The sequence below is a fragment of the Macaca fascicularis genome, chromosome 4 (genome assembly GCF_037993035.2).
Source record: "Macaca fascicularis isolate 582-1 chromosome 4, T2T-MFA8v1.1".
Lineage (NCBI taxonomy): Eukaryota > Metazoa > Chordata > Mammalia > Primates > Cercopithecidae > Macaca > Macaca fascicularis.
In genome coordinates, this window is record NC_088378.1 from 74,675,023 (window position 1) to 74,698,165 (window position 23,143).

A 23,143-nucleotide genomic window follows, 5' to 3' on the forward strand; every position below is an offset into this window, starting at 1 on the left:
TCTGACACCAACAAGCTGTGTGACCTTGGTGAAATTTTATACCTCTTTGAGCCCTAGTGTATTCATCTATAAAATCATAATATCAATATCAATTAAATGCAGTTTTTGTAAAAATTAAATGAGGCAATGTATGTAAAGCAAGTTAACATATTGTTTGGTTTATAGGAAGCCAATAATATGGCCCTTTCATATAAGTAGCTACATTAATCAGTATTTCATTTGTCACCCTTCTCTCATTAATTTTTTTTCCCTGACTGGAATCCCAGTCTTCCTTAATCCTCTAAATAGCCTTGTAAATTTAATCATTCCACTATTCATCTAGAGGCATCCTTGTCTGTTATAGTCAGATGCCTTAACAGCCTCCTAAATATTTTGCATGCCTTTTGTCTCTTCCTACTTTGTTCCTGTTTAGAAGGTAGAACTTTCTAAGAACTTGGAAATACGGCTTCTCCTCTGAGAGTGAGCAAGTAGCATCCACATATAAAGGACAGGATTATTCTTATGTAGAAATAATAAGAATAATTAGGATTATATGCAAAAAGGTATGCCCCACAATTCAAGGATGCAGCTTCACTTGCACTTCTTTTCAGAGTGAGTTTGAATAATAAATTTATTGACAAATTTAAAAGCACATTGGGTATAACCACCAATCTCCTCCTATTATGTTTTAGAATGCAGCTAGAATTGTCCGCGCTCTTTTTGAAATTGCTCTGAGGAAACGTTGGCCTGCCATGACCTACAGGCTCCTGAATCTTAGTAAAGTCATTGACAAGAGGCTTTGGGGTTGGGCTAGCCCTTTGAGACAATTTTCAGTCCTACCACCACACATCCTAACAAGATTAGAAGAAAAAAAGCTTACTGTGGATAAGCTGAAAGACATGAGGAAAGACGAAATAGGTAAGAAGGAAGCAAATATGTTTGAATGTATTGTTTTGTGCAAATAGAATATGTTGCTAGATGTAAAAGAAGGTATTGTGAATTTACACATTAATCAAAATAAAAATTTTGCCATACTTATAAATATTTTTCATTTATCTAAAATCAAGCAAAAATCTCTTCATATTCAAGTGAATCTGTTTATAGTAGTTTAAACACTATCGTAATTTTAAGAACCCTATTAATAGCTAAAGAAACCTTGATACTGGCTTTAAAAACTGTGAATTGCTAATTCAAGTTAACTATTACAAAATATTCAAACATGCCAGGTCAAGAATGTCAGCTAATCTACATAGCAAATCATAAAACAAGCAATAAAATCACCTTCTCTGAAATCCCATTTACAAGTCAGATTATATTGCTTTTTTCTGCCTGGACACATTTGTTCTATGTGATATTTTTCTGCAGGTCACATTTTGCATCATGTGAATATTGGACTGAAGGTCAAACAATGTGTTCATCAGATTCCTTCTGTTATGATGGAAGCATCCATTCAGCCCATCACAAGGACTGTCCTCCGAGTGACACTCAGCATCTATCCTGATTTCACTTGGAATGATCAGGTAGAAGTGGAAAACGCCTATATCTATGTTAAACAAAAATGTCTGTACTACAGGCTCAACTACATCTGTTCCTAAGGCATATAGAAAATCCTCTAAAAGGAATATATATTGAGGATTTATGTAAAAAATTATAGCAATTAGCCGAGAATGGTGACAGGCGCCTGTAGTCCCAGCTACTTGGGAAGCTGAGGCAGGAGAATGGTGTGAACCCGAGAGGCCTGAGTTTGCTGTGAGCCAAGACCATGCCACTGCACTCCAGCCTGGGTGACAGAGCGAGACTCCGTCTCAAAAAAAAAAAAAACTTATAGCAATATTTACTCTCATCCTCAACAAAACCTTGGTATATTAGTAATATGTCAACCAGTGAGGTTCCTTCAAAACATTTAGAAAACCTAAATTTCAACAATGAACAATGAGTTTAGTGGATTCAACTCCATAGGGACTTTGCTATATTAGTTCTATCTTCTTTTATTTTCTCTATGTTATCTTCATTTTTGCCATGTCTACTTTGTCATTTTAGCCTTCCAAAAAATTCAAGATTTTTCATGATAAAAAGAGCCATTTTTAAATCTTGATGTCTCTTAAATTAATATTCTTTCCTTTTTTGAAACATTAGACTTGTAGAAAAGTATTCTTTATTTTCTCCCAATCACCTGTTTCTTTCCTGCTGAGACTACTTCCTCCATGATCTCCAGAGACTGATGGATTGCCGTAATAAATAGATCTTTCTTAGTTATTTTCTTTACTTCTCTGAATATTTAACACCATACAGTTTTTCAAAATGTTCATCCTTGATTCCCATCACGTTTTTGTTTGTTTTAATTCTTTCTTCTCCATTGATAGCTTAGATATTATTGTGTATATAAAGATACACACCAGATTCTCTTTTTATTCAATCAATATCTTTTAAAGATCTATTTTTGTACCAGTTACTATGTTAGAGATTATAGGTACAAAGGCAAGTGAGGCTTAGTTCTTACTTTCAATAAGCCGATGGGGGAAAACAAGTAAATCACTATTAATAGTATAGCAGTGCCTATTTCGCATGTTATTGTAAAGTTCTAATTAAGTATCTTCTGCATTACCTGATGTTTATAGATCTTTAATGTGAATGAATTTTAACAGTATGCTCTAAAATTACCCAACCTTGATTTTAACCTAATTCTACATTGGTCTTAAAGTGTCCAAATCTTTAATTTCTTTAGTTTCCTCAGTTATAAACATGTATTATAATAATAATAATAATCTTTTTTACAGAATTTTCATTGGGACTAGATGATACAAAATTATATTTAATATTTCTATAGGTATAAAGTTTCACATAAATATAAATTTATTGTTACCCATAAACTCATACTTGAAATTTTATTTCTAATACACTATTTTTGAAATGAGTGGAAGTTTTGTATTTCTTACACTGTGTCCTTCTGCCAATATCTGTAATAAATCTGCAGTTTGATTTAACTCATTAGTAAGACAGAGTACTTAATGATTTTAATAGTTATCTCTGTCAGGCACAATGCTGTTGACTTCAAGATTGGAAAACTTAAGTTGCCTCAAACTGAGTTAAGGACTGAAGTATATTATCTTTCATAATAAAAGGTCCACAGGTAGAATAGGCCCTAATGATGGTTGAGTCTTCTGTTTAAAGATATCATTCAAGGACCAGGAACTTTTCACCCATTTGCTCTGCTGACACTTGTGGATACTTCTCAAATGTTTTCATGATTTACTGTTTGCATTAAACAGAGCATGGGAAACACATCCCCACTTCTCCAGCCCAGAGCATGGACCATAGACCTTTTCTTCTGTCTAATTGGGCCGGTATTTGTCATGTGCCTCTGCCTTACCACAGCAGTTGTGAGGGGAATCCCATGAGCTGATTGACTTATGCCAATCAAAATTATCCCAGAGGATGTGGTCACTTTTTCTTGAGTCACATGAGGGAGAGATGCATGCTGAACAAGACTGGGTTTTGCAAAGAAGAGCGAGTGAGAGAGAGAGTAAGAGAGAGAGAAAGACATTGAAATGGATAAAATAAAATACAGTATATCTATCCAATGGAATATTATTAGACAATAAAAAGGAATGAAAGCATTGATGCATGCTAAAACGTAGATGAACTGTGAAACCATCATGGTAAATTAAAAAATCCAGTCACAAAAGACTGCATATTATATGATTTTATTTAATTGAAATTTACAGAATAGGCAAATCTGTAAGGAAAAGGTAGTGACTACTAATGGGTACAAGATTTCTTTTTGAGGTGGTAAAAATGTTCTAAAACTAGATTATGGTGATGGTTGTACAACTTTGGAAATATTTTAAAATTATTTAACTGTATACTGTAAATATTTAAATGAGTAAACTTTGTAATATAAATTATGTATCAATAAAGCTTCTAGAGTGAGAAGATTGGATGCTATCCCTTACTTGAGTTATGATATACTATTTTTCTTCTAGGTACATGGGACAGTGGGAGAACCTTGGTGGATTTGGGTAGAAGATCCTACAAATGATCATATTTATCATTCAGAGTATTTTCTAGCTCTAAAAAAACAAGTAAGTATATATATGTGAATATATCCTTATTATTTTGCCATTGTAAAAAAATTTATACTAACAGTTTCTGCTTTTATTTCTCTGTAATTTTATAGTACAATTAAAACTTTATTTTATGTTTTAGTTTTCTGTTAGTTTTAAAAGAATACAGTGATTAAATGTTATAGTACTGGTATATTCAATGTGATCATGGTTTAAGAAATTCAGTTACCAGTCATGTCCCACATAGTGACATTTCAGTGAACAACAGACCACATACACAACAACAGTACAATAGTGGTCCCTTAAGATTATAATACTGTATTTTCAACTACTTTTTCTAGGTTTAAATTTGTTTAGATAGCTATGTACCATTGTGTTATATAATTGCCTAAAATATTCAATACAGTAACATGCTGCATGGTCACATGCTGTATGAGAGCAATAGGCTATGCCATATAGCTTAGATGTTTAAGAGGCTATACCATCTGGCTTGTCTGCATACACTGTGACGTTCTTAAGACAAAATTGCCTAATGACACATTTTTCAGAATTATTCCTGTCATTAAGCAATGCGTTACTGGATAATCTTTACCATGGTTTAATCCATGGGTTCCAGAGGTGTGGAATATGAAAATAGGCAGGATAAATAATAATCTTAAGGGTCACATGCACAAAATACTGAATAGTATTGAATTAAAAGAGTGTTTCTTCTAAATGTCTTTATAAATCACAAGACAAAGACTCAATTTGATGGTATTTCTTTAACTGATTTAACTCATTTGTAATTTCTGTTTTTATCAAAGAGAAAGCAAGTTTCAGGTAAGAGTCTTGGGTAGGCAACAGTAGAATTTCAGAGCAGTGTTTTGTATTCATTGCTTTTGTCTTCTTGGTTACCTTCTATTTGTACCAAGTGATTCCAGTATTCCACTTTAGGTACTGATAGAACTTAACGAAAAATATTAAGTAAATAATACGGTAATTCAGTATGGTAAAAATCATGAAGTTATGTAATTGAATGAATGATGTTTGGGAAATTCAGGTAGTCAAATTGGTAACTTGTTAATACATGATGATATGCATATATAAATAATATAAATTGGGCATAAAATTTTACCTTCTATCCAGTATCCTCAGAAGGGCACCATGCACAAGTTTCTAAAGTTTCTGAATATTTCAGCTATTTAGAAATTCAAGATACTTTGTCTTTAGTATATCTTGTAGAGATACCACTATCTTAACAGTAGACTAATAAGGGCTTTATGCTATTAGAATATCCTTATTTATTTTTGACTTTATTTCATATTAGGTCATTAGCAAAGAAGCTCAACTACTGGTGTTTACAATCCCTATTTTTGAGCCTTTGCCTTCCCAATACTACATCCGAGCAGTGTCTGATAGATGGTTGGGTGCTGAGGCAGTATGTATTATCAACTTTCAGCATCTCATTCTACCAGAGAGACATCCTCCTCATACAGGTAACATGGTGAATGCTGATTTGAATCACTGATTTTTCCAAAATGGTTGTTTAATTAATGTTGAAAAATGTCTGCACCTTATAAAGTTTTACTTATAATCATTGTAACTTCCCTGTAACTCCCTTTTTATTTCATTTGTTATTAATCATTTAATCTATGCTCTCTGTAAAACTTTTATTTTCTCCCTTGCATTTATTCCAGTTTACTTAAACTTATTTCTAGTATGTTAAATTAACTAACATACCAGTGAGTTATGGGGAATTTTCCCCCATCTTTTGTGTTTCTACACCAAAAACAAAAAAGCTAATATTAAGGAATCATATTATGGTATCACTATGGAGTGGATTTCCATATACCTCAAGTGAGTTTGTGTCCTGCAAATAACATATACCCTTTATTTTAGTTTTATCCCTCTGCCCTAATGTTATAAAGGGGTACATGGTAATCTTCAACATCATATAAGAGTGTTTTTCACTGTCATACCTTGTAAAAATCCATTTTAAATTTTGATGACATGAACAAATACCTTTTTATTTTGACTTAATATAGAAGCAGATTTTCAGGAATAAATGTTTACAATGATACTTTTAAGTGCCCTATGAAATACTCTATTTCAAAAAATCCTAAACTAATCTGTTAATTAACTAGTATAATAAGTTTCTTTTTCAGAATTCATAATTGATGAGTATTGATTTTAAGAGGGCCTTAATTTATAGAAAAATGAAAGTCCGTATTTTTTCTCATATGATTCTTCCAAAGAGAAACCCTTTGTCATTTTCAGAATAAAATATAGTCCTCACTACTTTTAATGAACTCATTATTTGGCAGTCCTTTGGGAATTGAAACAGGTCTTAACGTGACTTTAAACTTTGCCATTTTTGTCATATGTGTACCTTATTAATTATCTTAGCTTATTTTAAAGAGAGATACTTTATACTACAGCTTAATTCCACTTTGATATCTTGGCAGAACAGAACTAACAGGCTTGTCAACATAGAAAAATAATGAGATTGTAGTATCTAGTGATCTGCTCATTGAAGGGGATCTTTCTAGTCTTCTTTCATCAAATGTGCTTACATGTAATATTCAGTATCTCAGAATAAAATATATAAAAAATGTTTGGTGCTTTAATGTAAAATATAATCTTCAAACATCATTAATCTTTGAGCACAGCACTTGATCTTAATATGCATTAGCATTATCTTTCAATGTTCATTTAATCTTTTGCCTGCCAAATGACCAAGAACGTATCACCCTATTCCTATAATTAGCTGAGTTCTGACTACATTTTTAAAAACAATAAATGTACTACCATAACATCTCAGTTGATATTAGACATATACAAAGTAACCTCAATGATTCCAGGGTCTCTTTGAATATATAGTCATACCATTGAGCCCAAATGAGCCAAGAAAAATCTTCATCTTTCACTAATATAAAGCATCGTAATTTAACATCCTCTGTAAATATGCAATATGCACAGTTTATTTTTTTTTTAGTCTTTTTAAGAACATATCTTAGCTTTGATTAGCATTGTAAGCATTAACTTGCAATGCTTCCCCTCCTTCCTTCTCGATTTTTTATTCATTTTATTTTATTTGTGAGACGGAGTTTCACTCTTTCGCCCAGGCTGGAGTGAAGTGGCGCGATCTGGGCTCACTGCAAGTGAGCAGCACCCGCCGGGTTCAAGCGATTCTCCTGCCTCAGCCTCCCTAGTAGCTAGGATTACAGGTGCCTGCCACCGCGCCCAGCTAATTTTTGTATTTTTAGTAGAGACAGGGTTTCGCCATGTTGGCCAGGCTGTTCTCAAACTCCTCAGGTGATCCATCCGCCTCGGCCTTCCGAAGTGCTAGAATTACAGGCTTGAGCCACCGCGCCCGACCTCGATTTTTAGTGCTTCAGAAAATTTAAGAAACTTGCAGTTTCTTAAATAGAAAGCGTGTCATTAGCCCTCAGTTACCTATGTAATTAATTGAATAGAGCAGTAGGGAAAGGATAATTTTTTAAATTAACTTTTTGACTCTTAAATACATTTTTTAAGAAGAAAATTTGCCATACTTCCATTTTGAAACAGTACGGTGAACATGTGACTCAGGGTACAGACTACTATGTTACCTTACAGATTATTTCTTCTTCTTGTTTAAATTTCAAATGACCGGATTTCTATTTCATGAAATAATCTTGAGAGTAAAGCAGCCTTCTGGTTTTCTAACGGATACTTTCTGGATTATGGAGAATATAAGGTCTGTCGAATTCAAGGGTGTATAACTGTTTCTCTAAATCATTTTATGTTTCTAATTCCCTAGGCCTCCCATCCACATAATAAGAAACAACTAAATCTAGTTTCTAGGTTTTCTCAGGGCAGTTTTTTTTTTACTCAGCTTTGTTTTAAAACTCCCACCCTATTTTCTACCTGGAATTACCCTAAATTCATTTTACTTTTGATTGACAACAATAGTTCACTCAACTACTCTTGCTTGGTCAGTGTCTAACAGAACAAAAGTAATTTGTTGTTAGTAACCATTTCAGTGTTGAAGTCTGCAAATGGTTTTAATTTTTTTGCCAATTGAGGCAGATTTAGGTTTTGTTCTGTAACATGCATATACTTGTTATTCAAATGAGTTTCCTGATTGGGAAAAAAGGATATAGCATTATAGTCGGCTTATATAGGGCACTCCCCAAGAAAAGCATCCAGTATGTGAATATGGTAAATATGATTATTTGCGTGACATATTTGTTGAAACGCCAGATCTGTAATGGGTATATGAGAATTTGTGTTAAGCTTTTTCACCCCATGTAAGGAACTAAGGATTACTATATTCTTTACAATACAATATTCAGTATTGTGCATGTTTTTCAATTATTGTATAGCCATCCTGTTGGGTCTTTACAGAATTACTGGATCTTCAGCCTTTACCAATCACAGCTTTGGGATGTAAAGCTTATGAAGCCCTGTACAACTTCAGCCACTTTAACCCTGTACAGACACAAATATTTCATACACTGTATCACACGGATTGTAATGTCCTACTTGGAGCACCTACTGGATCGGGAAAGACTGTTGCAGCTGAATTAGCCATTTTCAGAGTCTTCAACAAATACCCTACTTCAAAGGTCTGTTGAAAGAATCATATACCTACATTTAATTAGAAAAGATGTTCATAATCTCTAAACTAGACAGTTATAAATATATTAGCAGGGTCCAAAGAATAGATTTGTCAGTCTCAATGAATTTCCCAGGGGACCAGATCAGTACAGATACACCGTGAAGATATCATGGGTTTGGTTATATACTACCACAATATAGTGAATGTCACAATAAAGCAAGTCACACAAATTTTTTGGATTCCCAGTTCATATAAAAATTATGTTTATACTGTACCATAGCCTATTAAGTGTGCAATAGCATGTTTAAAATATCTACATAGCTAAATTTGAAAATACTTTATTACTAAGAAATACTATCAATCATCTGAGCCTTTGGTGAGTCTTAATCTTTTTGCTAGTGAAGGGTTTTGCCTCAATGTCGATGGCTGCTGACTGATCATGGTTGTGGCTACTGAAGGTTGGAGTAGCTGTGGCCATTTCTTTAAATAAGACAGCAATGAAGTTTGCCACATTGATTGACTCTTCCTTTCATGAAAAATTTTTCTGTAGCGTGTGATGCCGCCTGATAGCATTTTACCCACTATAGAACGTCTTTCAAAATGAGTCAACCCTCTCAAACCCTGCCACTGCTTTATGAACTAAGTTTATGTAATATTCTAAATCCTTATGGTAATTTCAGCAATGGCCTCAGTATCTTTGTCATCAGTAGATTCTATCGCAAGAAACACCTTTTCTTTGCTCATCCATGGAAGCAACTCCTCATCTGTTCATTTTATCATGAGATTGTAACAATTCAGTTATATCATCAGGCTCCACTTCTAATTCTAGTTCTCTTGCTGTTTCTACCACATCTGCAGTGCCTTTCTCTACTGAGGTCTTGAATCCCTCAGTCGTCCACGAAGGGTGGAATCAACTTCTTCCTAACTCCTGTTAATGTTGGTATTTTGATCTCCTCCCAAGAATCATGCATGTTCTTAATGGCATCTAGAATTGCGAATTCTTTCCAGAAGGTTTTCAACTTAACTCTGCCCAGGTCCATCAGAGGAATCACTATCTATGGTAGCTATAGTCTTATGAAACATATTTCTTAAGTAAAAAGATAGGAAAGCCAAAATTACCCCTAGATCCCTGGAGTGCAGAATAGGTCTTATGTTAGCAGGCATGAACATTCATCTCTTTGTACATCTCTGTCAAAGCTTTGGAGTGTGATTAGATGCATTGTCAATGAGCAGTCACATTTTGAAAGGAATCTTTTTTTCTAAGCAGTAGGTCTTAACAGTGGGCTTAAAATATTCAATAAACCATGCCCTTTAGTAGTAAATATGCTGTCATCCGGGCTTTGTTGTTCCATTTATAGAGCACAGACAGAGGTGATTTAGCATAATTCTTAAGGACGCTAGGGTTTTCGGAATGGTTAAATGAGCATTGGCTTCAAATTCAAGTCACCCGTTGCATTAGTCGCTAACAAGAAAGTTAGCTTATCCTTTGAAGCTTTGAAGCCAGTCATTGACTTCTCTCTACCTGTGAAAGTCCTTGATGGCATCCTCTTCCAATATTAGGCTATTTTGTATACATTAAAACTCTGTTGTTTATTGTAGCCACCTTCCTCAATTATCTTAGCTATATTTTCCAGATAACTTGCTGCAGCTTCTGTATCAGCACTTGCTACTTCACCTGGCACTTTATAGAGGTGACTTCTTTCTTTAAACATTGTGAAACAAGCTTCAAATTTTTCTTCTGGATTGTCCTCACCACTCTCAGCCTTCACAGAATTGAAGAGAATTTGGGGCTTGCTCTAGAGCAGGCTTTATGTTATGGAAATATCGTGGTTGATTTGATCTTCTATCTATACCTCTCAAACTTTCTCCATATCAGGAATAAAACTGTTTCACTTTCTTATTATTCATGTGTTCAGTGAAGTAGCACTTTTCATTTCCTTCAAGAACTTGTCCTTTGCATTCAAAACTTGACTAACTCCTTGGTATTAAGAGGCCTGGCTTTTGGCCTATCTCAGCTTTCGGCATGCCCTCCTCCCTAAGCTTAATCATTTCTAGCTTTTGATTTAAAGTGAGAGACATGCAACTCTTCCTTTCACTTGAACATTTAGAGGCTATTGTAGGATTATTAATTGACCTAATTTCAATATTGTTGTGTCTTAGGGAAGAAGGAGGCCTGAGGAGAAGGAAAGAGATGGGGGAACAGCTGGTCAGTAGAGAAGTTAGAGCACACACACTTATAATTAAGTTTGTCATCTTATATGGTATAGTTCATGACACTACAAAACAATTACAATAACATCAAAGATCACTGACCACAGATCACCATAACCAATATAATAATACAGAAAAAGTTAGAAATATTGGTAGAATTACCAAAATGTAACAGAGGCATGAAGTGAGCACATACTGTTGGAAAAATCAGTAGAATTGCTATTGATAGAATTGCTCAATGTGGGGTTGCCACAAAACCTCCAATTTGTAAAAAACAATATCTGCAAAGTGCAGTAAAATGAGCTATACCTGTATTAGGATAATTTGCAGCAAGAAAATTTACCTTAAACTTTGTAGTCCTCCAGTTGAATTTCTAATGTATGCAGTGGCACACACACATCCTTTCCTCATTGTTAGATTTCTACAATTCGTAGATAATTTCACTGTGAGAAACCCACTTCATAGGTATAAACAATACAAAATAATTCATAATCAAATCTTTTCTATATGAAGAAAATACTAGTGCTTTAATGAATATAGTTTGATTATACATATTAAATATAGAGTAGCTTTTATATAACTTCTGCAAATGGCCATGATATTAATTAATATTAAATAACATTACAAGTCAAGTAAGTATTGCTTTAAAGCTTTCTTGAAGCATAATTTTTAACTCCTAATATTTATTATTTTAATAAAAATTATGTATATTTAAGGTATACAATGTGATGTTTTGATATACATTGTCAAGTGATTACTGCCATAAGCTAATTAACATACCTATCACTTCAAATAGTTATCTTTTTTGTGGTGAGAACACATAAAATCTATTCTCTTAGCAGATTTCAAGTATATAATGCAGTGCTATTAACTATGATCACGATGCTGTATATTAGGTGCCTAGTACTTATTCATTCGTCATAAATGAAACTTTATACCTGTTGACCAGTAATCTCCTCATTCCCCCTTCCTCACCCCTGGTAACCAATATCCTACTCTTTCCTTCTATGAATCCAACTTTTAAAAATTCATGTGTAAGTGAAATTATGCAGTATTTTTCTATGTCTGGCATATTTCACTTAGCATAATGTCCCCAGGGCTCATCTATATTGTTGAAAAGGCTGATTTCATTCTTCTTTAAAGCTGAATATTTCATTGTGTGTGTGTGTATATATATATCACATATATATACATATATATGTATATATTACAATTTCTTTATCTATCTTGAAACACTTAGATTGTTTCCATATCTGGGCTATTCTAAGTAAAGCTGCAATGAACATGGGAGTGCAGATATCTCTTTAAGATACTGATCTCATTTCCTTTGGATATATACCCAAAAGTGGGATTTCTGGATAGTTCTATGCTTAATTTTTAAAGAACCTCGAAATTGTCTTCCATAATGGCTACACAATTTACATTACCACCAATCATGTACAGTAACAGTTACCTTTTCTCCACATCCTCACCTACATGTGTTCTTTGTTTTTTGTTTTCTTTTTTTTTGTTTGTTTTTTGAGGAGATGGGGTCTCGCTGTGTTGCCCAGACTGGCCTTGAACTTCTGGGCTCAAGTGATCCTCCTGCCTCAGCCTCCTGAGTAGCTGGGACTACAGGTTTGTGCCACATGCCCAGCTGTCTTTTGTCTTTTGATAATAGCCATTTTAACAGGTGTAAATGGATGTCTTATTGTGAGTTTAGTTTTCATTTCCTTGATGATTAGTTATGAAGAGCACCTTTTCATGTATCCAGTGGCCATTTGTGTGTTTTCTTTTGAAAAAAAATGTATTCAGATCTTTTGCCCACTTTTAATTGAATTATTTGGGTTTATCTGCTATCGAGTTGTGTAAGTTTCTATTTTGGATTGTAACCTTTTATCAGATACTTAGTCCCTGCTTATCCTCAGGTGATACATTCCAAAACCCTGATGGATGCCTGCAACCTGATAGTATTTAACCAAATTGAGTAGGGGGAAGGGAGAGATAAGGAGAGAATTGTTAAAGGATGCAACATTACAGCTGGGTAGAATGAATAAATTCTGGTGTTGTACACGACTGTAGAAGGACTGTAGTTAACAATAATATATAATATGGTTTCACATAGCTAGAAGAAGGATGTTGAAGGTTCCCACCACAAAGAAATGATAAATGTTTGAGATGATGGATAGGCTAATTACCCTGATCTGATCACTATACATTATATGTATCAAAACATCACTGTGTGTCCCATAAATATGTGCAATTATTATGTGTCAAGTAAAAACAAATAAAAAGTAAAAAAAGAAATGGTATAGTAGTACAGTACTATATCCTTTATAAATATATACTTAAGAAAAATGTATTAAAATTTTAAAACCACATTTTCATTCATGTTTTTCGCCCACAAATTTAATACCTTTTCCATCTTAACTAAGTGCTTATCATGTACTGTGGCCATAATTTTTGCACTTTAAGGTGCAACATCAAAATTGGCACAAATTTCTTTTTTCTTTCTTTTTTTTTTTTTTTTTTCTTTTTTTGAGATGAAATTTTGCTCTTGTTGCCCAGGCTGGAGTGCAATGTCCCAATCTCAGCTCACTGCAACCTCCGCCTCCTGGATTCAACTGATTCTTCTGCCTCAGCCTCCCAAGTAGCTGGGATTAAAGGCATGCGCCTCCACACCCAGCTAATCTTTGTATTTTTTTAGTAGAGATGGGGTTTCTCCATGTTGATCAGGCTAGTCTGAAACTCCTGACCTTAGGTGATCCACCCACCTTGACCTCCCAAAGTGCTGGGATTACAGGCCTGAGCAACTGCACCCAGCCTGGCACCAATTTGTTATGATTTCCTTCTTATGATTTCACGGATAGAATGTTCTTACCATAGATCTTAGCAGTCTCAACATATGATTTTTTTTTCTTTTATTAAGTCAAGAACTTTCATCTTTTCACTTGAAACACCTTGCCTTTCTCTGGCAAATCCGAATTGCCAGCATCACTACTCTTGTGCTTTGGGGCCATGACTAAGTAATGTAAGGGTTACTTGAACAAAAGCACTGTGATACTGCCACAGTCTTTCTAGTAAACAAGACAATTACTAAGTGACTAATGGCTGGGGAGTGGCTACAGCCTGAATACTCTGGACAAGGGGATGATTCATGTTGCAGGCTGAATTGAATGGGACAGGTGAGATTCCATCATGCTACTTGGAAGGGTACATAATTTAAAACTTATGAATTATTTCTAGAATTTTTCATTTAACATTTTTGGGCCACAGTTGACTACAAGTAATTGGAAGCATGGAAAGGGAAGGCACTAAGACAGAACTAATGTATATGGTTTGCAAATATTTTCTTTCATTTTGTCGTTTCTTTCATTTCACATTGTCTCTCTGTTGATTTTATTTATTTTTTTTTATTTTCTGTGCAGAAGCTTTTTAGTTTGTTGTATACCTCTTTGTTTATTTTTGCTTTTGATTCCATGTCCCAAAAATCATTGCCAAGACCAACATTGAGGAGCTTTTTCCTTATGTTTTCTTGTAAGAATTTTGTCATTTTAGATCTCATGTTTAATTATTTAATCCATTGTGAGTTAATTTTTGTATATGGTATATGGCAGTAGTACTTTTACTTGTGAATATACAGTCTTCCCAACATCATTTATTGAAGAGAATATCTTTTCCTTATTGTATGTATGCTTCAGGCCCTTGTTGAAGATTGGTTGACCTTGTATGTGTGGGTTGATTTCTGGGCTCTCTTTTCTGTTCCACTGGTCTGTGTGCCTCTTTTAACATCAGGTCCATACTTCCATACTTTTATGATTACTGTAGCTTTGTAATATAATTTGAAACCAGGATGTGATGCCTCTGACTGGTTTTCTTTCTTAAAATTGCTTTGGCTATTCAAGGTCTTTGTGCTTCCTTGTGAATTTTAGGATTTTTTTTTTTTTTCTGTTTCTGTGAAAAATGTCATTGGAATTCTGATAAGGATTGCATTTAAACTGAAGATTACTTTGGGTTGTATGACCATGTCTACAATATTAATTATTCCAGTCCGTGAGCATGGGATATCTTCTCATTTATTTGTGTTTTCTTGTTTCTCTTCAATGTTTTATAGTTTTCAGTGTACGGATTTTTTTACATCTTTAGTTAAATTTATTCCTAAGTACTTTACTCTTTTTGATGCTGTTGTAAGTGGGACTGTCTTCTTCTTGATTTGTTTTTTTTGTTTTTTTTTGTTTTTTTTTTTTTGATAATTTGCTAATAGTATATATTCTACTGGTTTATATATGTTGACTTTGTGTCCTTCAACCATATGGAATTTGTTTATTAATTCTAACAGTTTTTTATGTAGTATTTAGAGTTTTCTTGTTCTTAATTTTGTGAGTAAATCACACTAAAATAGAAACATTTACAGAGATGTTGTGTTGGAATTATGGGCTAGTTTCTTCATCATTTATGATTTCAGAAATGTTTTAACATCCCCTTGTAGTGTTTCCTAATTAGTGGCTTTTCTTCCGTACTTAACCCTAAGTTTTCCTACTTTTCAGTCTCTCTAATATGTGCTTATTGATCTCTAGAGACATGTTAATGTAACAGTAGAGCTTTACTCTAAATTAGAAACATAAAGGGAATAAATTTTGTATAGGTTTGGATTACTATAGACCAGCTTTTATTTATTTTTTTGAAACCTAAAGTGTACTAGTAGCATCTTTATAAAATCTGCATTAAAATTTAAACAATAGTTTATTTCTCTTCAAAGCTTCAACATCAGTACATTTGTTCATGAGTTACATGCAACTCAAATAAATATTAATCATAATAATAGAAAAAAACATTATTTTCATCAGAACCCTAATTTTCTCTATAATGTATTATAATTTTTTTTATTTGTTTATATTATGTAGAATATAATTTCATAGTACAATGCCTAAGGAAAATACCTCTGATACTTTTTAAAAAGTAATTTAAATTCATCTATGTTAATATTTTTTATGAATGGAATGTTTGTGATGTGTTACATTTCTGTCTTATTTTGGATAAATGTAGTTTAAGTTAATGACTTTTTCCCATTGATTTAAAAATTTGGGTGTTCAGAATTGAAAGATACGTTTTAAAACCACACTGTCATATTTTGACAAATTTTTTGGAGTTTACTTTTATTTGAAAATGCTATCACTATTTTCATAAGAGTTTTTTTGGCTATTCTCCCCTTTTTAGGCGGTATATATTGCACCCCTAAAAGCCCTAGTACGTGAAAGAATGGATGATTGGAAAGTTAGAATAGAAGAAAAACTTGGTAAAAAGTAAGTTCTTACTTTCACTCAAAAGATATGCTTTGAATTGACTAAAAGGACCAGGAAACAAGAGTTGAATAAAACTGTTGAATGGTTTTACAGTGATTTTCATAGTCTTTTATTTAACTGCTGAATGGCTATGCAATGATTTTCATAGTCTTTTATTTTAAGATATGTACCTACTATTAAAATATCAATATTCTCATTGTTTTAAGATTGAAGATGAAATCTATGTGAGTACTTTTATTTGGCAGGATAACTTTTTCAAAATATTTTCATTCTAAAACAAAACAAAAATAAGTTCTGTGTCTCTGTTTTTTTTCATATTATGCAGAGTAGCTTCCAGAAACTGCTTGGAAGGCATTTTGCATGTAAATTATTTAAGAAAAAGCAGAAGTTCTTTGAAAAACATGATGTGGGGTTTTTTTCATTAATAATTTAATGTACTACAGGGTTATTCATTGCAGTATTATTTTTAATAGCAAAAGATTACAGAGAAATGAATTTCCAATAGAGCATCAGTAAGTAAATTATAGTACATCACACAATATAAAATATTGTATTACTCTGTAGGAAAAAAAAAACTAAATGAGTTATTTTTATGTGGAAAGAATGATCTCCAAAGATAATGTAAAACAAAAAAAAAAATTAAAGTATCCTAGCTTATGTTTTTTGCAAAATGATAAAGAATATGAATATGTGGTTCTTTTCAGAATGAGAACTAGCTATCCATATGATAGGGATGTTATGGAGACTATTCCCTATATTCTTTGAACCATGTGAATATATTCCATATTCAAAATAGCATATAAAATGTAAATCTTTAAAATAAATGAGAATAAGTAAATACTCTGTGAACATTATGCTCAGAGGAACCAATTTTGCCCTTTTTCTTATTTTCCAAGTCTTAACACAGATAGAAATTATATTAGACTGGGTGTGGTGACTCACGCCTGTAACTTTGGCACTGTGGGAGGCTAAGGCGGGTGATCATCTGAGGAAAGGAGTTGGAGACTAGCCTGGCCAACATAGTGAAATCCTATCTTTACTAAAAATAAAAAAGGAGCTGTGCATGGTGGTGCATGCCTGTAATCCCAGCTACTTGGAGACAGGAGAATCACTTAAACCCGGGAGGTAGAGGTTTCTGTGAGCTGAGATCAAGCTGCTGTACTCTAGCCTGGGTGACAAAATGAGACTCTGTCTCAAAAAAAAAAAAAAAAAAAAAAAGAAAGAAAGAAAAGAAATTATTTTAGTAATTACTTAATATTTGGTGTTAGCCTAGAGCTAATCGTATGTAATTAGGAATTCTTAGGTAATTCCTCTAGATCTACATAGGTTTTTCTTTTCCTTTTCTCTCACTATATGACTGTGATCTGCTTAGAATGAGTTGGTACATATTTGCTCTGACTTACCTTGTTTTCATCCTAATACGTTTCATTTTGGCTATAAAATCTATAGAAAATTCCAATCTAAGGAAAGAAATGAGCTTGCACACAATCTAAATTACACATAATTTTAATTAAATTTACACATAATCCTAAATATTCTTAATGAATGCCTTTTTTGTCTCCATAAAGTAACACTTTCCTTCATTACAAAAAAATTTATTCCAACATAGGGACAAGGGACTTTATAAAATCACCTAGGATGGAGTTTCTATAAACATAATTAAAGCAAAGTTAGATATCCTTGCATATCTGTATAAAAGTTAGATATGTCAGTGATTGGAATTTATATGACCTTCATTTTACGGCAAGAAATTTTCTTAGAGTTCTTAAGAAATGTACATTTTGGACTCAACTTGGAAAATTTCAAAAATCAAAGGTAGATAAAGTAATTTTAAGCCTTATAAAATTTTATTTTAAAAGAAATAGATTTTTGCATTTAGAAAGTCGCTTGTTACCTGAAAATGTTCTGGGATCATTTTTATATTTGCCTCCAGAGTTATTGAACTAACAGGGGATGTGACTCCTGATATGAAATCCATTGCCAAGGCTGACCTTATCGTCACTACGCCAGAGAAGTGGGATGGAGTCAGCAGAAGCTGGCAAAATAGGAGCTATGTTCAGCAAGTCACTATTCTTATCATAGATGAGATCCATCTGCTTGGTAGGTACCACTGTATCTAAAGCCAGTTTACAAACTTTAACTTTCTAAAATATTAATTATTAGTATTATTTTTAATTTGCATGTAATAATCATTATATTTATGGGGTACAATGCGATTTTTTATATATGTATATAATGTAGAATTATTAAATCAAACTAATTAACATATCTATCACCTTACGTATAAATTGTGGTGAAACATAAAAAATTTTCTCTTAGTGTATTAATCTGTTCTCACATTGCCATGAAGCAATACCTGAGACTGGGTAATTTATTTTTAAAAAGAGGTTTAATTGACTCAAGATTCTACAGGGTGTATAGTAAACGTAGTAGCTCCTGCTTCTGGGGAGGCCTCAGGAAGCTTTCAATCATGACTGAAGGTAAAGCAGCAGAGAGCTTCTTACATGGCAAGAGCAGGAACAAGAGAGCAAGGTAGTGGGGGAGATGCTACACACTTTTAAACAACCAGATCTCGTGAGAATTCACTCACTGTCATGAGAATAGCACCAAGAGGATGGTGCTAAGCCATTTAGGAGAAACCGCCCCCATGATCCTATCACGTCCAACCAAGCCCCACCTCCAACATTGGAGATTACAGTTCAACATGCAATTAGCAATTTTGCAATTTAGCAATTTTGAAATATACAATATATTATTATTAACTGTTGTCACATTGCTGTACAATTGATCTGACAAACTTATTTCTCCTGTCTAACTGAAACATTGTACCCTTTGATCACCATCTCTCTGTTCCCTTCTCTTGTGACTCTAACCCATGCCCCTAGACTCTGGTAACTACGTTTCTTCTCTTTACTTCCATGAGGTCAGTTTTTTTTAATTCAACATCTAAGTGACATCATGCACTGGGAGTGGGATTGCTGAATCCTTTGGTAGTTCTATCTTTAGTTTTCCTTTTTTTTTTTTTTTTTTTTTTTGAGGAAGCTACAAACTTTTCCTTTTGTGGTTGCAGTGGCCAACACAGACTTGTTAAATGATTAACATTGATTTTTCCCTATTTTCTAGGGGAGGAAAGAGGCCCTGTTCTAGAGGTCATTGTATCTCGAACAAATTTTATCTCATCACACACAGAAAAGCCTGTTAGAATAGTTGGACTGTCTACTGCATTAGCTAATGCCAGAGACCTTGCTGACTGGCTCAATATTAAGCAGGTATGTAGAAGATTGATAAATTATACATTTATTTAGTAGTGTGACTTTGATGATTCCTTTAAAGCAATATAATAACATTATAAAATTCAATCTAAAAATTGAAAATGGTTTCTCTCTCATATTTACTCTAGATGGGCTTGTTTAACTTCCGACCATCAGTGCGCCCAGTTCCACTGGAAGTTCACATTCAGGGCTTTCCAGGTCAACATTACTGTCCTCGTATGGCTAGTATGAACAAGCCTGCATTTCAGGGTAAGCTTCAGATTCTTGGAATAAAATAGTAACCATTGTTTATGGTAGCTATCAAATGTCTTCTAATTGGTGTTGGTTTCTTTGAAAGGATAATACTGGTCCAGCTTCTACAAATATCTCAAACAGTTTGTGTCAAATGTTAAGGAATACAAATGTATGTTAAATTACCTATTGAAAATTGGAGAGATTTCACAAATGGTAATGACTTTGTAGAAGAATAAACGTATGTAATTTTAAAAAGTTATCAGAGTTTTCTTAATATTAATCAAAGTGTTTTTATGATAGTAGCTTGAACATATGAGAAATGGAAGCTACAAGTCAAAAGCATCTCATAATCATTTTTATGAGAAATCATAAAACTTAGAAATTTCAGTACTTTAGTACAGTGCTTCTGTTTTTAGTTTTTCCTCTTCTAACAAATTAGGCAAGCAAACAAGAAAGATTTAAGAATAGCACTCCGATTTTATTGAAACATGTTTTATTTGGGCTGCATAAAGAATATTTATTATATCAATTAAAAATAACCTCAAAAATAAATTCTCAAATGTGAACTGCTGTTGATTGTGTGGTGACAGTTGTGAGGTGACTTTTTAGCTGCTGTAATTAGCCTTATGACAGAAGCAAAGTATTGATTGTGAACTAGAGACCAATTTTGGCAGTTCAGATTATTTACACCTCCACAGAAGCATTGTACAAAATCACTAATGAACAATAAATCTGCCATGAGCTGTTCAGCCACACCTGTTCTTTCAGCAGCAAAAATCCATTAAATGTTGAGGCCTAAAGAAAGACAGAGATCCATTTATATTTATGTGTCCAAATGATACCAATATTGTACTAATATGTGTATTTTAAATGGTGTATCTCTAATATGATTTATCAAACTTTATCATTTACCTTGGATAACATTCTGATAAATAATAAAAATAATGAGAAATAAGATAAATGTTTATTTTTCATAATATATATTGTTGAAATTGCATATATCTATATGGAATGACTGTATACCGTTGATGGAAAGGAAGCGTTTGTGTTGTATAAATCAATAGTAAATAACTAAAATACTTACACTTCCGTAGATATGGTATCTGCACAGCAGCTATACTTATGTACTATTTATTATACCTGTAGTGATTACTATATTTCTTTGAGTTTAGAAATATGATTGTGTAATAGCTTTATTTCTCATAGTTAGAATGTAAATAAAGTCAAGGTCATGTCAACATTTCCATTATAAACCTTGTTTCCCAGCCCATAAAAAGAAATTCTGCAGCTCACATTTCAAACAAGAAATTACAAAGCAGTTGAACTTTTTATATAAAATTTTTACATGTCTCTGACTGTTTTAAGAGAGTTGTGTAGACATAAATATATATTCTACTCATGGCATCTTATCAGCTTTTTGGAGCCTATGTAAAGCAACAACAACAACAAAAAAAACCTCATTTCAATATAAGCCAAGTGATTTATGTGGCTCTTTAATTATTTTTAAAGATTTGTTGTACAAAATTGCCTTCAGTCTTGTCACTCTGGTTTGTGTTGACCAGAGTCATCTCATCTTCTTTGTGTTGACTACCATGTCCCATTACTCAGATACTCATTCAGGCATAGTATTCTCTTCAGCCCCCTTCTACATTCTGTTGTCTGCCCTTCTCACACATATGCTTTTAGAAAAACAGAGGGAAAACTTTCTTCTGATTTATCTCTTAACCTGTTTACTGGTACAAACTCTACTAATTTTTCTATCACTGATAAAAATAAAAGGTACTTTTTGTGGTCTTTTTAGACATTTTCCATCACCTGGCAGGACTTGGTTTTCTCACCAGACCCCAGGACCAGTTAACTCTGTAATATCACTGCTTAGGCAATACAAATAGCTAAGAAACACAACTTAGCACAGAAAACTCAATCTAAGATTCAGTGTCTATGTATAGCTCTTAATGGAGAGTCTCAATCTTTAAGTTTCTCCTTCCTTGGCAGCTCAGAATAGAACTTGGACCCAGCATAATTAAATCTTTTCTGAGGCAATATACTCTCTAGGTAGGGCCATCAACTTTTCTTTTCCTATTAATCTGTCTAATATGCTGCCAGATCCGTGTAGTACCTGCAATAATGCCAGATTTCATGCCTAAATTGTTTCCATCATTAGTTTTCATGAATCCATTTGATATCCTACTGAAATTCATATTCTGGGGTTAAGTAGCTTTCCATTTTATTTCCCACAACTTTTCAACAGCAATTAGAAGCCACTCTCCCGCCAAACCTGTTTTGATATTTGTCTCATCAAGACGTCAAACTCGTCTTACTGCTTTGGAATTGATCGCCTTCCTGGCTACTGAAGAAGATCCAAAGCAGTGGTTAAACATGGATGAAAGAGAGGTAAGCACCATCTTTTATCTTCTACTACTTATACGTTTCAGGTTATATTGTATTAGAATGAACATTATGTATGTAATTATATTATAGGGAAAGAATAAATCCTTAATACCGCCACCTTACCACACTATTAATATTCTGATATAGTTTGTTCTAGTATAGTCCCACTTAATATTTATTTTGTATATTTGTATTTATATCTTTTTCCTTTAACATTATCACCTATGTATGTTGTAACATTCAACCATTTTCATATTCTTTTAGTATTCACTGCCCTCACTGAAGTTAAAATCAATTTTGCAAAGGTGGGGTTTTTAAAAATATATAATAATCTTTTTTTAATTTTAGGAAGCACTAACATATAAAAATTTAAAAACTGCTTTATCGTTTCCCTAAGTAATAACCACCAGTAAAATTTTAAATTATAATTTTTGTGTCTATGCAGTTATATTCCATTATGCAACTATCTCATAGTGGTTTTGTCCTGTAAGTTAATAATCATTCATCTTTATTATTGTAGATTTTTCTCTGTTTAAAATTATATTCTCAGTATAGAGTTCTAAAAATAGAATTAGTGGGTCAAATGATGTGAATATTTTTACAGCTTTTTCAGGTACACTGCTAATTACTTTCCAAAAGAACTGTACTTATTGGCGTCATCACCACTGATGTATGAGTTATCAGAAGTATATGAGAATAACAGTTTTACTGCATCCTCATTTGTTGCAACTTATTGATATATTATAGATAAAATATTATCTTAATGTATGCCTTGATTTTTGTATGGTTGAACTTTTTTTTTCATGTATTTACTAGTTGTCTTCTTTTTTCCTTGTTGCCTCTTCATTTCTTTGGTCTTTCATCTATTCCAGTACAGCACTTATTTTGTAGATTTGTGTGAGAGATTTGCCAAATTTAGAAAAATATATACGTATGTAAAATTTTATATATTACTTTTCTCCGTATATATGTATTTCTATACATATATACATATTAATCTTTTGCCTGCTGTATTAGGTAACTTTGCTAGTTTATTGCTTGTCTTCTTATCATGGTGTCTTTTTACGAATAGAAGACTTTGCATTTTATGTAATCCAGTTTGTTAGTATGGTCCTTTGTGATTCTTTA

The 23,143-nt window shown here is 33.1% G+C and overlaps 1 protein-coding gene across 8 annotated transcripts in view; it reads left to right on the forward strand.

The window, feature by feature from the left end:
- Nucleotides 1–23,143, forward strand: part of ASCC3 (activating signal cointegrator 1 complex subunit 3) — a 372,625-nt gene that overhangs the window by 238,080 nt on the left and 111,402 nt on the right. For all 8 annotated transcript variants that reach the window (XR_012433590.1, XM_005552273.4, XM_074037396.1 and 5 more), the window contains 10 exons: nt 672–897; nt 1,345–1,499; nt 3,963–4,061; nt 5,350–5,518; nt 8,412–8,632; nt 16,033–16,118; nt 18,052–18,218; nt 19,242–19,387; nt 19,519–19,639; nt 21,876–22,018. Coding sequence is in view for 7 of the 8 variants with exons in the window: in XM_005552273.4 (XP_005552330.3) it covers nt 672–897; nt 1,345–1,499; nt 3,963–4,061; nt 5,350–5,518; nt 8,412–8,632; nt 16,033–16,118; nt 18,052–18,218; nt 19,242–19,387; nt 19,519–19,639; nt 21,876–22,018 (1,533 nt within the window). In the remaining variant the exon portion in view is untranslated. The remainder of the gene's footprint in view (nt 1–671; nt 898–1,344; nt 1,500–3,962; nt 4,062–5,349; nt 5,519–8,411; nt 8,633–16,032; nt 16,119–18,051; nt 18,219–19,241; nt 19,388–19,518; nt 19,640–21,875; nt 22,019–23,143) is intronic.